This window comes from Sphaerodactylus townsendi, linkage group LG02, assembly GCF_021028975.2.
Source record: "Sphaerodactylus townsendi isolate TG3544 linkage group LG02, MPM_Stown_v2.3, whole genome shotgun sequence".
Taxonomy (NCBI): Eukaryota; Metazoa; Chordata; class Lepidosauria; order Squamata; family Sphaerodactylidae; genus Sphaerodactylus; species Sphaerodactylus townsendi.
The window spans coordinates 81,931,073-81,946,378 of NC_059426.1; the positions used below are offsets into that span (position 1 = coordinate 81,931,073).

The 15,306-nt window shown below is 46.9% G+C and overlaps 1 protein-coding gene across 3 annotated transcripts in view; it reads left to right on the forward strand.

Moving 5' to 3' along the window:
- Positions 1–15,306, forward strand: part of TSPAN32 (tetraspanin 32) — a 56,176-nt gene that overhangs the window by 13,663 nt on the left and 27,207 nt on the right. For all 3 annotated transcript variants that reach the window (XR_007243627.1, XM_048486014.1, XM_048486016.1), the window contains exon 4: positions 3,102–3,176. Coding sequence is in view for 2 of the 3 variants with exons in the window: in XM_048486014.1 (XP_048341971.1) it covers positions 3,102–3,176 (75 nt within the window). In the remaining variant the exon portion in view is untranslated. The remainder of the gene's footprint in view (positions 1–3,101; positions 3,177–15,306) is intronic.

Sequence of the window (15,306 nt, forward strand, 5' to 3'; positions counted from 1 at the left end):
GGAGATTTTTTCTTAGCAAAACCTGCTTTATTTCAATCATTCTGGGAAGAGAGCTGCCCAGGAACATTACCATGCCATCTGGATGGGAAAGTGTACATTTTCAAAGGTCCTATCCGCATCAGTGCCATTTCCCTTCTGGTAGCCTCTTGTAGCTCCCATTCCCTCTGCAATGTAATCACAAGGCTTTCCAAGGGTATTAACAGCATACTTTATTTATTTGTTGGATTTATTCTTTGCCCATTCCCAGCCACGGCTGGGCTCAGGGTACTTACAATAGAGTTAAAACACAGTCATTAAGTTAAAACAGAATTCGCATTTAAAATTTGATACTTATAATGGCGTACTATTTAAGGCATCTATCCAAAAAACTATCCTGACATCTGTTAGTCCCTATTTGTCAGGAGGGGGAAGGGGAAAGGGGTGCACAGGTTGGAAGTGTGCAGGGGAAGGAAGACCAGCTGTTGTTGGTTTAGGTGAACTCAAGGGTGGCCTCAACCAAAGACCTAGGGAAACATATTGGTACCATTTTTTAAAAGCCTAAAGTGGGGGAAGGTGTAGGGAACAGAATGGCTGATAAAATGCCTGAACATTCCCATACAGCATTGGCATTGCCTTTGCATTTGTAGTGATGATAAATGCAAAATAGTGACTCCTTGACATGTGACTATAGCCAGAGAACCCTCATCCTCCAGCTCTGTCCAGTCCAAACAGCTTCTGAAGGAACGTCAAAGAAAAGGATGCTCTGAGACAAGACTGGAAATAAAAATGAAGGCTGGAATTGGTATCATATCACACATCTGTTCATTCAGCTGCCATCCAAAGTTAGGTTTTTGCAGTCACCAGACCAATGGAATAGAACAGCTTACCTATGTCAATGGGAAAGGTACTTTTTGGCTTGAACTTCAGAAAGGCCTAGGAAACAGTTCTGTCTCAACGTTATGGTTAGTATTTTACTTGTGTGTTGTTATGGAAATAAAATGGTATGGATTTATTAGTTTCAGGCTATATTTTTGTGGATACTTTTCTGTTCATATATATGTATTCATATATATGTGTCTTTTAAAGACTATTTTCTGCAGTCTTTCTTTTCCTCCCATTCAAGCCTATGAAAATTAATAGGAGAAATACAGAGACCTGGTCAAGAAGATGGAACGTTAGGAAAAGATCAGGGAGTAGCTGAGAGCACTATGTCCAGAATGTAGTACTACTTTGTAGGGCTGCAAGCCACAATCAAAACATTAATCAACTAAAACATTACCAGTTGAGGCCAAACTGTATTGTTATTCATTCCCACTTTTCTGATGGCAAGAAATTCTTGGGACAATGCACTTTTTATTTGACCAGGGCATTGATAGCATCCTATGAGATAAGCAGGAGGAGAGAAAATCTAAAGATTGAGGAAGAGGGTTCTAGAATCTGATAATGAAGGAGTAGCCGCCCTTTCAGGTACACATTGGTCCATCAAGGACAGTATTTTCTTATCGGATTGGCAGCAGCTCTCCAGGGTCTCAGTCTGAGGTCTTTTACATCATCTTCTACACGATCCTTCCTGGAGATGCTGCGGATTGAACCTGGGATGTTGTGTGTGCAAAGTAGATGCTGTGCAGTGCAACTGAGCCACCATCCCTACCCTTCTAGGCAACCACAAGGATCCCCCAAGGCAAATTCTGAAGAACACATTCCAGAACAGCCCGGAAACCACACAACACCCCAGATTCCAGAACTCTTAAGCTCATCAGCAAGACTCTCCAAGCATCTTGTTAATCCATCAGCAAAGCCAGGACCTTTGCTGATGGAGCATGCACATTTGTTACCACCTGAAGGCTTTCATCCACCACCAGCATTTTCCCAAGAGGCAGGACTTCAACTATCCCCTCATCTGTCAGAGGCACATATAGGAGAAATGTAGCCTGGGGCAAAATCTGACTTTTCCACACACACACCCCTGTATGGGCGACTGCTCTCCCCCACCATGACCAAACAAAGTTTTTTGCACCAGGTCTTGAAGTGTATGGACCCAGGGAGAAGGAGGAGGGGCGTGGGGGCAATTTTCCGCCTCCCACGTGATCAAATGGCCACAGCCCAGGGACATTTGACCCCATATGTCCCCCTGGGCAATACACCCCTATCATCTGTAAAACTGTTTAGTCTTTCAGGTGACACCCAGTTAATGCTGGGGCAAGACTTTAAGCTTTCTGGCATAAGTGATTTGCATCTAACCTGTTTCAGAGCTATCTATGGCCCCCATCTTGCTTTCATGTTAGCCTGTTGTGCTTCACCTTCAGCTGCTCTGCCTTTTTCTACACCACCTGATTTATTTTGCTTCATAGGGTTGCCAACAGCATAAAGAAAACAACTCAATGGGCCGATATTTACAAGGTGATGTTAGTTAACTTTATGCCATGAAAAGTTTCAACTGCCCATTTCCTTACATTAAAGCTCTTACCCAGGCTGTCTGCAACCCCATTGCTTCAACAGAGCCATCAGAAAAAACATCTTCCGACAATTCTCCCCCACTGAGGAAATGTTCATAAATAGTTCAGGAATGTTGGCAATTTTCTTCTTCTAGGACACTTGCAGTCTGCTTAGGCCAACCCCATAACTCTGGAAGTGAGGCTGTAAATAGAAGCATCATGCATTTAGCTTTGAAACCACTTGAGCTCTTATATGTCAGTTTACTCAGAAATGGTAAAGAGTGTGCTCAAGTTGTCCTTTCTATCAAAAATGGTAACTTTTACTTATTAAATTATAAATCATTGTACACTTTTTGCAGTATCTCAAAAATTAAGGTTTTTATAATCAGAACGAAAATATTTAAATCTGATTGTTCAATTAATTGGTCAATAGGTGGGATATCAAAATAATATTCTTTATTGGTTAATAGCTTGATGTGTGACTGATTTGATTAGAAAATGATTTTGGGTTGCATTGTCTTTGTGGCAGTGTATTAAGCCACAGAGATTCATTGACTGTTGAACCTACTGTCTTAAACTACATGAAAATGCATCTAAGTACAAATATTGGAAACCTCAGTAACAACAACACTCCAGTGCCTAAGGTGTAATAGTACATGTACTAATGATGCCTCCTTTCATCCTTAGGGGTTCCTCTGTTTTGCTGTGGTGTTCTGTGCATCTGTTCAGGCTGCCTACTGGGCAATAACTAATGGTACTGAGGTATGTGTGGCTTTAAACATGATCGAAGGTGCTAAATTACTAATAGTAATAGAAACAGCAAAATAAATTGTGTCAAAATGGCACTTGCAATGGTCTACAGCATCCAGAAGTTAAAAACTGGGCACTGATTTGATGAACTATATACAGTTTGATTTAGAGTTCTCTAATCCCTCTAAACACTGAATCTTTCATTGTATTTACCTATGATTAGCATACAGACATGCAAGTTAGGAATCCCAAGTTACTGAAAAGGGGACAAGCTATTTCTGGGAACTACAATCTCTAAGTGATAACCTAACGTAGTGCCTGTGAGAGCCATGAGTCCTGCCAGTGCCTTCCCTGGCACCCTCTAAGTACTTTTAAAAAGTGGAATGTGCTAGGTGGGCATTTGCCTAGCAGGATTTCTGATTGACCATGCAGATGAAAGGATATCCCGCTTAAACAGAGCTTCTGCCTGAAATGTTGAAGAGTTACTATTAGAGTTTTATATAACCTCACTCCCTGATGTTTTGTGGTTGGCTCTGCCTTCTGCAGTAGTCATTTTGTGGTTGCACCTACCACACTGTGTCAGAATTCCAAAGGTGCCCAGAGGCTTTCAATGGTTGGGGTTCCCTGCCTATGTATTTTTTGGCTGGTGTTGGGAAAACATCTGCATATATATATAGTTCTGAGAAATGGAGAAAGAGGAAGGAGAATCTCCCCGCTAAATTTCAAAGCATTCAGCCCTCACTCTGGTTACTCCATAGCCTTTGTGCACTTAGTGCTTGTGACGCAGCTGTTTGCTTCACAGCAGTGACGTTCCTGCCTAGGGGTAGGGGGTACCCTATGTCCCCGGGCGCCCCCATTTGGTCACGTGGGGGGCGCCAACATTTCAGGGTCGTTTGTGTGTTTTTAAAATTTTAAGTGTTTTTTCACGTTCCGGCCTGCAGGGGGCACAATTTTAAGGCTAGCGGCACCAGAATTTCCGGGTATCATCTAGAGACTGTCCTGATGATACCACCTGAGTTTGGCGAGGTTTGGTTCAGGAGCAGCAAAGTTATGGACGCCCAAATGGAATGCCCCCATCCCCATTGTTTTCAATGGGAGCTAACTGAGATGGGGGCTACCCATTTGAGGGTCCATAACTTTGGTCCCCCTGAACATAACTTCACCAAACTTGGGTGGCATCATAAGAATAGTTAACAGAGGATACCCTGAAAATTTGGTGTCATTAGCTTTAAAAATACACCCCTCTCCAGGCACCCTGCAAGAAATTTTACTTAAAGATTCTTTTGTTTTGCAGTGACTAGTGACTTTGCTCCATTGTTAGCCAATGAGGGAATTTCTGTGAGTGTGTAGAAGCAGGCTGCACATTTTTTTGAGAAAATAGAGGCACCAGACTTTTCAGGGTGGCTCCAGGAGGAGTCTCCTGGTAATAGCATCCAGGTTTGGAGACCTTTGCTTCTGGGGGTTCAATTTGCTATGGGCCCTGAAAAGGCTTATTTTGTTTCCCTGCTCCTGCACATGAGAAAAGCCTGTGGGCTGGGTTCTCTCAGAACTCTCTCAACTCCCCCCCCCCAACTCCAGAAGCAAAGCTCACCAAGCTTGGATGCTATTACTCAATGCCTCTTGGAGCCACCTTGAAAGTCTGGCACCTCTATCTTCAAAAAATGTGTGCAGCCAGCTTACAGCCTCAGACATTCCCAAGAATCTGCCAGGCTCTCTCAGCAGAAGTTCTGTGGTGGGAAAAAATTACTTTCCCCCACCATGTGGACTTCAATGGGGCTTTCAGTTATGTGCCTCCAGATGGCTCCTTGTAAGTGGTACAGAGTTTCCAATGGGAGGCACTGTGGTAGGGGTCTTGCTCTGGATGGGGGCATTTCCTGCAGGGCTGCTGGTGTGAGTCTCACCACATAATTTTTCTCACCACAGAACTTGCTGAAAAGCCTGGCAGATTTTGGGGAATGTCTGGAGTGTAAGTAGGGAACAGTGACCATTTTGAGATAGAGGCTAGAGCCAGACTTTCAAGGTGGCTCAAAGAGACCTTGAGTAATAGCATCCAAGCTTGCAAGTGAGCTTGCTTTTGAGGGGGGGTGGGTGAGGGGCACTGAGAAGTTCTGAGGAGAACTCAGCCAGCAGGCTTCATGTGCAGGAAGCGGGGAAACAGTAAATAAGCTTTTGGGGCCCATGCACTTAAGAGTGGACCCTCAAGAAGCAAAGGTCTCTAAACCTACAGATGCTATTACCAGGAGGTAGCTTCCTGGAGCCACCTGTGAATGTCCTGTAGTGCCTCCTATCTTCAAAAAAATGTACAGCCTGCTACTCAGAAATTCCTCATTAGCTACAATGGAGCAGTCACTGGAAAACAAAGAATCTTGAGCAAATTCTCTATGGGGTGCCTGGAAGGGATGGGGATTTTTAAAGCTAGTGACACCAAATTTTCTCAGAGGTATCCTTCTGGTAACTATTCTTCACGAATTCCACCCAAGTTTGGTGAAGTTAGTGTTTTGGGGGGACCAAAGTTATGGACAACCCTCAAATGGAGTAGCCCCTATCTCAGTTATCTCCCATTGAAAACAATGGGGGGGGATGGGGCGCATTCCATTTGAAGAATCCCTTAACTGCTGCTCCTGAACCAAACCTCGCCAAACTCAGGTGGTATTATCATCAGGGCAATCTTCTAGATGATGCTCTGAGAATCATGGTGCCGCTTAGCTTTAAAAATGCAGCTCCTGCAGACCCGAGAAACTTTGAAATACCCCCCCCAAACCCAAAATACATTGCATTCACATTTGTTCATATTTGGGCCAGGACATAATCGGACAATTTTTGGGTCGAATGTTATTAAATTTGCCCAGATTCCAGCCAAATCTGCTATTTGTTTCATCCTGAATCTCCAACCCTCAAAAGTGATGCTGTTTCAGGGGTGGGGGAGAATCACACCCCAAACAGCATCACTTTCAATTATTAGCTTAACCGAGGGGACCCCAGATTCTCCCTTTAAGATAGATTTAAAAAGAAGAATCTAGAGAGCCTCCCTAAGCTTAAGCACCATTGAAAGTGATGCTGTTTAGGGGTGGATTCCACTGGAGGTGTTTTTTGTGAGAGATGATGCTTTGACATTTGTTTGGTAAATGTTTTGCTGGGGGGTGATTTGTGAGAGATTTACATGCTTTACTTGCACTGGCTTGGAGTTGTTTCTCAGGCTAACAACCTACCTCATAGGGTTGTTGTGATTAGGAAATTAGGAAAAGAGTTGGTGGGGAGAGAGCCATGTGTATGTTTGATGGGAGTGGGAGGTGCGAGCTGGTGCCAAACTCAGGTTTTGTCCCCGGGCACCAGTTTGCCTAGGTACGCCCCTGCTTCACAGTGTGGTTTTTTCACAGTTTTCTATTTGTATGGGAAGTCTCCTTCTGCAAAGCATCCCCAACTGCCCCAATTCAATCCGCCATTTTGCCTGCCTGCCGCTTTCTTTTTATTTCCCTCAACCTCTCTCTGTGGGGTTGCCTGTGACCCTTTTTGTATGTGTGTGATACCATATTGGGTCAATCAATACTACAATAGACAATGTCAGTTTCATAGGTCTATTGCACTATTATTTGACATGCAGTGTGAGGAAAAAACAGCCCTTTCAGTCCTGGCCAGGAGGCTGGGCGGGGAACACAGGAAGGAGCTGGAAAACCTGAAGGAAGTGTAACACATACTAATTGCCTTCCCCTTCCCTGCAAAGGGAAGGAAAAGTTGCACTTTGCCTGGTTTTGGATAACATGGGGCTTCTCTGATCTGAGAGCGTGATGACTTCCAAAGAGGCCAAAATGAGTGCATAATCAAGAATCCAGCCTGAAGGGAATGTACACTAAATGCGAGGCATGTGCATAAAAAAACCCATGACTTCCCTGTTGGCAGCACCTTCTCTAAGCTCTTACTCCAGTTGCTCCTCTCACAGAAGGCAAGTTCTTTTCCTTTAATCATGTCCTATGACCATGTTATGTCTGGTGTTCTCTACGAATCAAAGAAGCACTAAGCTAAGCATATGTAGTTGCAGTTATGTTTCATATAATTCCATGGGACTTTCTTTAGAAATGTTTAGAAATGCATCCCAACGAAGGGTTGTACATTGCAAACTGTGCAGTTCAAATCATGGAGATGCTTACAACCATCTGAGGAGAATTAACCAGGGGAAATCAGTAGGTAGTACTTGCAACTGGGTGTGTGTGTGTGTGGGTGCTGAATATATTGATATATACTCTAAAGTTTTGTAGAATATTTTTTACTTTTCAAAGAGCAGTGCAGCTGAAAAAGGAAAGGAGTTGTCTGCGACTTGTTGGTACTTTACACACACAACTGACAGCCAATAGAGGTAGCTGGCTGGCAGAAGCAATTAGATATCATGTGGGGATCAGTATAGTTATGCAGAGATCTCTTCCCCACCCCCCGCCACCCCAAAACTGGTTTCTACTGCAGATCCAGCCTGCATTTTTAAAAACATCTCTCTGAAGATAGAAGCTACTTTACACAGAATGCAACTGAGACAGACAGCCTCATTCTGAGGAACTGTCCTGGTCATCAAACCACTTAATTGACAGGGAGTTCTAAGGTTAGTTAACTGACAGCTGAAAATTGATACTTGGAGAACAGCTGTTAACAGACAGGGCTAGAGAAAGCTGTCTGTAGAGGATTCTCCTCTAGAATGAAAGAAATACACATTGGGCTTTTGTGCACTTACTGCTTGCCTTGAGGCTGTTTGCTTCCTAGTGGGGGTTTTCTGCGGTTTTCTCTTTACACAAGAAATTGGGCTGGAGTACTCACACAGTTCTTAGGTCCATTCAGCAGAGACAAGCTGATCCAAAACAACATCATTTATTTGCAAGGAAGGCACCTCTTACAACCATTAACATTAGCTACCAGAGAACTAAAAACTGAAATAAAAAACCCCATCCAGTAAAACCAAACTACATCGCACAGATAATAGGAGGAGGAGCAGTCTTCTGTTCTATGCCCCACATATTACACAATAAATCGGCGCCCGAGGGCTTCCAGCCGGGAGAAGCTATAGCAATTAGCGTCGGGGAGAGCGAATGGAAAGTATTATTATTCCGCCCGGCGGCCGAGGCCCGGTATCCGCGTGGCGGGTGCCGACGCGTGGCAAGTAGGAGCCTTCAAAGCAGCCCTATAAAAGGCGGCGTCGTTGGCGAGAACCGGCCTCTTCGAGGGCTGGCTGCTTTCAAGAGAGAAGGGTTTGTGGCGGCTGCTTTGAGAAAGATAAGCATTTGTGCTCGCGCTTTCTCTTGCCAGCCTCGTTAAAATTCCCTGCTCTGGTGCCCGGTTTTCGCTAACTTTAATCGCTTCGAGGCCGGCTGCTTTAAAAGGGAGGGCCGTTCCTACATTCTCCCTAAGCGGCCCTCGTTAGGAGGCGGGAGTGACTTATTGCCTTAGGCGGGAACCCCTTCACCCACCCCCCCTCAGCCCCTTTTGGTGCGATTTCTCCTCCTGCCTCCATTCGGCCCGAGTTACCGCTGGCCCCTCATTTCACGCCAAGGAACCTCCCCTCTCTTCAGCCAACTAGATAATGGGATGATGATTGTTCTCCCGATTCTTGGGACCTTCCCTCATGCCTCGGTTTGGCGAGGAGAGATGGATTCAATCAGCCGAGGACTACGAGCATTAGGGTTAGCTGAGAACATCCGATCCTCACTCAAAGGCCCCACCCCCCCTTCCAGCCCTGTTCTTCCAAAGGGAGAGCGCTTTTAGCGGCACAAAGCTGACTCTCCTGGCGGCCTCCAGCAGAGTGAGTTGACTTCGGCCTTCATTGAGCACTCCAAGGAGCTCCTCAACCGGGAACCCCCCCCTTCGCCCTGTTGTTCTTCCACAGCGAGGAGGTTTCAGGGGGCGTGTTTTGTTGCTTACTCCCGGGCAGGCGTGGGTTCTGGGATCCCTCATTTTGGAAGCTTGTGATTGCCACATCCTCCGACATGCCACTCCCTGCGTCAACGCTGGCAGGGAAGCGGGTCTTCCAGCCTCCCTCGAATGGCGGCGTCCAATCTGCCAGAGAGATTCGGTGCAGCGTTTTTTATGTGAAACGCGAAGAAGCGCCAGGCTTACCCGGGCGCCGCCACCCCTCTACACTCACTTTGGCCTGAGTGCGCATGAGTGGGTTGGACACCGGGGCCGGGGATTACACTTTTGATGGGCTGATGCGATGCGGCGCCATGGCGGCACCGAAAAAAAAATGGCAGTGATGGGGCCCTCGTTGTGGGCAGACGTAGCGGCATGTGTTTTTCGCGACCCGTTAAGGCTGAAGTATTACTGCCCGAGGGGATGAAGGCGGGACGCCTTAGCAAAAGCCTTAGCACAGCATGCCTTTAACGCCGTTATCCAGATTCAAAATAACAGATGGAGAGATCCAGCGTGGTGTGAGTGATGGTTAAGAGCAGAAGCACTGTTATTTTCCGAATGATCCAGATTCAAATATGCGGATAGAGATCGAAAGCGTGGTGTAAAGGTTTAAGAGCAGGTCGCTGTAATTTTCTAAGATGATCCAGATTCAAATAATAGCAGTTGAGAGATCCAGCAGGGTGTAGTGGTTAAAACGCAGGTGCGGCTGTAATTTTTTCTGGATGACCTGGATTGCAATTACAGATGGAGAGATCCAGCATGGTGTAGCCAATTGGTAAAAGTGCATGGTAATTGGGAGAACGGGTTTTGATTCCTGCTCTGCCTGAGCTGGGGGGGAGGCTTAAATAATGCTTTCATACTGGAAATCAGGCCTCCACTCTCCCCCACCAAAAGCCAGTCCCAAGCTATGGCCTGGAGCTTCTCGGGGAATTATAGCTAATCCTCTACACTATATAAAAGTAAGCAGCTGCTTTGGAGGGTGGATGCTGTAATGGCGTTAGAACCCATTTAGTCCTCCCTCTCCCCAACTCAATTTACGGGAATTTTCCAACCTGGAGATGGCAACCCTATCACCCCCAACACTTGGAAGGAAATCAGATATTAATGTAGGCCAGGCTTAGGATTTGTAGGGGGGGGTTTAGTCATTTTTAGGTTTTGAAATGCCATATAGAGGCAGCCCATGCATCATGATCATACCTGCTTTGAAAAGTATGTTATCAAAGCCTTTCTAAGCATCCTGATGATAAAAGGGAGGTTCAGCAGTTGATTGCCCCTTTGCCCACTTCTTTTCTACCTGTCACAAAGGTAGGTAAGTCTCTTCCCTTTGAATATATGCAGAAGAGTAACCAGAAGCTGCCACTATGCTGAGCAGAGTAGAAGTTGATAAAGGGACTGTAATTCAAGCAGTTTTTTATAACTGAGAGTGGTGGAGCAAAAAAGGACTTCCGCGATTGCCTTGATGATGTGGCATTGGGAGATTCACATTTATTCTGGAAATGGATAATTTAAGCCCGAAAACTGGCTTGTCCAGAGCTGGGAGTTAATTGCTAGGGGCTGATTTCTGGTTGGAGCAGATTCCTTGCTGAATTAAGCCAGTTATATATGGTTCAATGTAAGGCATTTATACCATGCAGAAATCCCAGCATCGGAAGTGATCATCCCTCTGAAATTGCCTACTAAGCGACACTCTAGGTTTTATAACAGAGTTGTGGGGAAATGTGTTTTCACTGGATTTCATGCGCGGAGTCTTGGATTTATAGGACAAGTGTGTTGTTTATGGAGAAACTTGAATTCAAGTTGTCATGGAAGCGCGCTTTCCCATTAGAACACCCAAATTTGCAAAGCAGAATTGTAACACTTTAAAAGGGCCTTTAGGCCCCAGTTTACCAAAATCCATGGGTGATGCTCCCATCACGACTTCCGACCATCAGTGTTCACTATGGCACCACAAAATAATACCATATCAGAGCCCTAACTTGGCATGGGCCAGTTGTCAGACAATCCAGGCCACTTTAGTAAGGGTTGGGCACTTAGCCCAGGAGTGGTGTGTACCGTTAATGTGGCGAGACTAATTGGCATTTTCAACTTTTAAAGGCTGTAGTTTTTTCCAGGTATCAGCCGCGGATATTGCCAACAGTGCATGGGTTCAAGGTTTCAGGTATGGGGCTACAGAACCTGCAGGATTACCACATGAAAATCCCTACTGGCACCAAAGGAAGCTTGCTGGATGACCGGGGCCAGTCACACACTATGGCTCTGCTTAAAGTGCCGCGGTGACATGATGGCTGGCAAGGGGCAAACCACATCTGCAAAGAGGAGGTGGGCCTTGAATCCTGAGCTGACCTGGGTTAAACTTGCACCGCCAGGAGTCTTCATGCCCAGTCAATGAGGCAGCTGTGGTCCCAGCTCAGTGGCCGGCTATATATCAGGCACTTTCACGGGGATGATGGGTTTCCCCTCTGTTTAGATGGTAAGATTTTGTTTGATTTTATTGCGCCTTCACGCGGCTTATTCAAATGAGGAAAGTGCTAGAGCAACAATAATCCTTCCTGACCTTAACAGCCAAAAAAATTAATCAATTTAAAATATGGAATATGATCCCAGTAACTCTCTTCACTCCCAACAGCACCCGGCTGTTTAAAGAGTAGACTCCAGGATAAAAGTATTGATCCTGCTTATACTTAAATTCGATCCTGGTCCTGGTTCTGTGCTATTACTCTTAAGCGATGGCTTGGGCGATTTTATCACGGGGCCTTTTTTTTCGATGAAAGTTCCTCCTACATAAAGGTGCTGCTGGGGCAGCGTGACAGAGATGACAGTCACCCCAGATCCAAATTTATGCAGTCAGCCAGGGGATATAGTCAGTTGCCACAAGGTGAATGGTCAGCCTCAATTCTCTCTATTTTCTCTACCTAGTCTCATCGAAGACCAGCCAGCTGGAGTGTGGATCGGTGGACTTCAGATCCAAAGCTGGTTGGTTTTGCCTCTTCGATCCAGGGGAGTGAGAACCTCGGCAGGGATTCACATCGAATTAAAGCCCTGGCTGATTACATGGTTTCGCGGCCGGGATGTGCTGCTGCAGCTGTAAATAATGAACCACAGCTGGCCAGAGGGCTCCCACAGCTAATGGAATCATCATCACCTCTTTCCCTGCTCCGGAAGAACATTAGGTTGCATCACGAGGCTGGTGGGTTTACGATTTCAAGAGAGCTGCATCTGCAGCTCCATTGCCAAAAAAAAAGGGTTATGCCTGGCATCATATGGGCAGCCATGGTGTTCGGGCACTTTCAGCCCTAAGTTACGGTGAAGGCCCTAGCACAAAGACTCTCTGGCTTGATCGTCTAGGTGCTCAAACTGCGCTAAGCAGGAAAGAGCCCTAGTTTTAAGTCAATGGCCGAAAACTGGGCCGGAGTGCGGGATACATTTTGCCAAACACTTGCATCAAGCCCTGAGACCACTTACCATTCCCGGCTCGAACGCCCCGAAGGACCATGCGGAGATGGGACAGCAGAACCATTCCCACACCTAGGCCACAAGACCATAGGCAGCCCATTACAAAGGGGCTCCTAAGAATGCTGCACTGGCCGCCGGGTTTCGGGCTAAAATGGTTTTCGGTACTTTAATGAACATTGTTGCCCGTTCACCAAATCATCAACCCCTTAAGCCTTTCAAAGAGGGTGCGACATGTACGCATGGTTGATACGGGAGTCATTGACATGTCTTTTGGCAAAGGAACAAAGCGTATATTCACCTTTTCTCCAGAAGCCTTTGGGCTCACGAATTAAATTGTTGCTAGCTTCAATGGTACAGGCCAATTTGTTGGGCAGAGAACGAGGAAGAGGTCCATTATTCGCCTAAGGCCCTTGCCACACTACCTACAAATGTATCACCACTCATGGTTACAGGAATCCACTTTTCCTGTTTTGCATTTGCATTCATCCGCTAAATACCGAGCAGCATTTGGGCCAACCCAGCAGTGGCTCACATGACTTCCATCGGCGAATGTCCAGCGGTATCAATTCACAGTTGTACTGTACTTAGGGTTGCTTATGATTTCTGGGTCTTCCTGCAGAACATTTTGGTTCCCACTTCTTCTGGGATTGGGGAGCGACAGCCTCCACCCTCTCCAAAAGGGCCTGGCATGGGCCAGACTAGACTCAAGGCTACACAGACTTGGTCATGGGCTGGAGGCTGCTCGAAATCTTTATTTTTTCACCCGACTAGCCGATCTGGAATCTGACACTCTTCCTTTTTGTTGTAAAACTCTGTTTCTCTTTATAAGTTCTGGTGGCGGCGTCGTTTACTGGAAGTTTGGCTGGTAGTGGGCCTGCAGCGTTGTGTCCTGGGCTGGTGGATCGCGGCTTAGCGAAGTCCATGGGGTGGTTTCCCTACTCCCCTGGGTTGCGGGATTCCGTCCTTCGAATTCGGCTTCCACTGATGGTGAGTTATGCACTACAGGTGATGGGAGAATGGCATTCCCTGGCTTGAAGAGGTGGCCTTGCAGATCCTCATGGAGACTGACCTGACTACCTTGCAGCGTTATGCGATGCAAAAAAACCAAGCTGTTTGGTGGGTGCTTACTAGAAACCCGAGGAGGACTTGGAGAGGATCCTCCGAGGAGCCTGACCTGAGCTGGCTACATTGTAAAGGCGATCACAGGAACAAGCTGTAGCCGAGTCGGTGCTTATTGGAACAGAAGGAATTGGAGGATGTAGTTGCCTCCCACCAGGAGAAAAACAAAGCCAAGAGTTAAGGCTTGTCGACCCGCAGCCGGGTTGTACAGAGATATAGGGGACGTTATTCCCCATATAGTGATATAATCCTATATTTCGGTCGCGGCTGTGCTTTATCCCGATAAATTACACTTATCAGCAGATTGGCGATCAAGGACATCTGGTGAAATGATGTTCGGTTATGCTTCCTGATATGCTCTGTTGCAGTGTGGCTTCACAGCATGCACTGAGCTGCTCTGTTTACTGCAATGGCTGCGGCATGCACTGCGAGGGAAACTGAGGCTGCTCTGTTTGCAGTGACTTCACGACCGCGCACTGAGCAAAATGGCGATCTGATGTTAGCTCTGTTACGCAGTGGCTTTAAACGCGGCTTGCAGCACTGAGCTGCAATGACTCTGGGCTGCTGCTGCAAGCTGGGGCGAGGAAGCTGTTGGTTTTAACAACTTCGGTGGCGGTTTTGGGCATAAGAGCACATCCTATTTTGGGAAGGCAGTAGCTTGCATGCGGACAACTTCCATAAGGAACGCCTCCATATGAGGAGTCCGTGGTGGCGAATAGAGCTCTTGAAGACGAAGCCTTGGGGGGGCGTGCCCAAGAGCTTCGCTGCCCGGCTTTTGAGGAGGAGTGTCTAAATTGGGTTTGCGTCCATGTAGCGGCACCTAGTAACTTCCTGTTCCAGTTCCCTCGGGGGGGATGTGCGGACAGGGGTTCTGTCGAAGAAGGCCTAGGGGGGTCAGCTGGGGCTGCCCTATAACCAGGATCAGCGGTTTTGCTGCCTGGGGGCCAGGATATTAGCTAACTCTGTTATGCTTTCGCCCATAGCTTCAATGTCTTTTGGATATATGTTATTAATAAATTTGGAATTTCAGCGGCTGACTTCTTTTCAACAAGTATGTGTCAGTGTATTTGTTTATGGAATGAGTCTCCACACATCCCCATACAAATCAGCCCGAGGCTTCCAGCCGGAGGCGCAATTAGCGTCAGGGGAGGAGCGAATGGAAGGTATTATTCCCGCCCGGCCAGCCGGGAACAATCGCGATTGGCGGGTGCCTGAAGCCTTGCGTGACAGGGAGACCGCTTTCAAGCAGCCTATAAAAGGCGGTGGCGGCTGGAACCGGCCTCTTTGGAGGCTGGCTGGTTTCAAAGGCCCTCCCTTCACTGCCAGTTTGAAGGATTAGTGGGGTTCTTTATTGTGTTGTATATTGTATGCGCCAGTTGCACTGGGCGGTTTGGAGCATAAAGAGCACATCCCACCTATTTTTTGCAGGAAGACGGCAGTAGCTTGCATGCGGATGCCTTCCCATGGGGGGGGCCTCCATATGCAAAGGAGTCGATGGTGGCGATAAGAGCTCTTGAAGACAAAGCCTTGGGGCGTGCCAAAGAGGCTAAGCTGCCCAGCAAGGGAGGGTGTCACACAGTGGGTTTCTGCGCGTCCATGTGGCACCTAGTAACTTTCCTCTCTGTTCCAGTTCCCTCGGAGGGGGATGTGCGGACAGGGGTTCTGTCGAAGGGCCTAAAAAGAA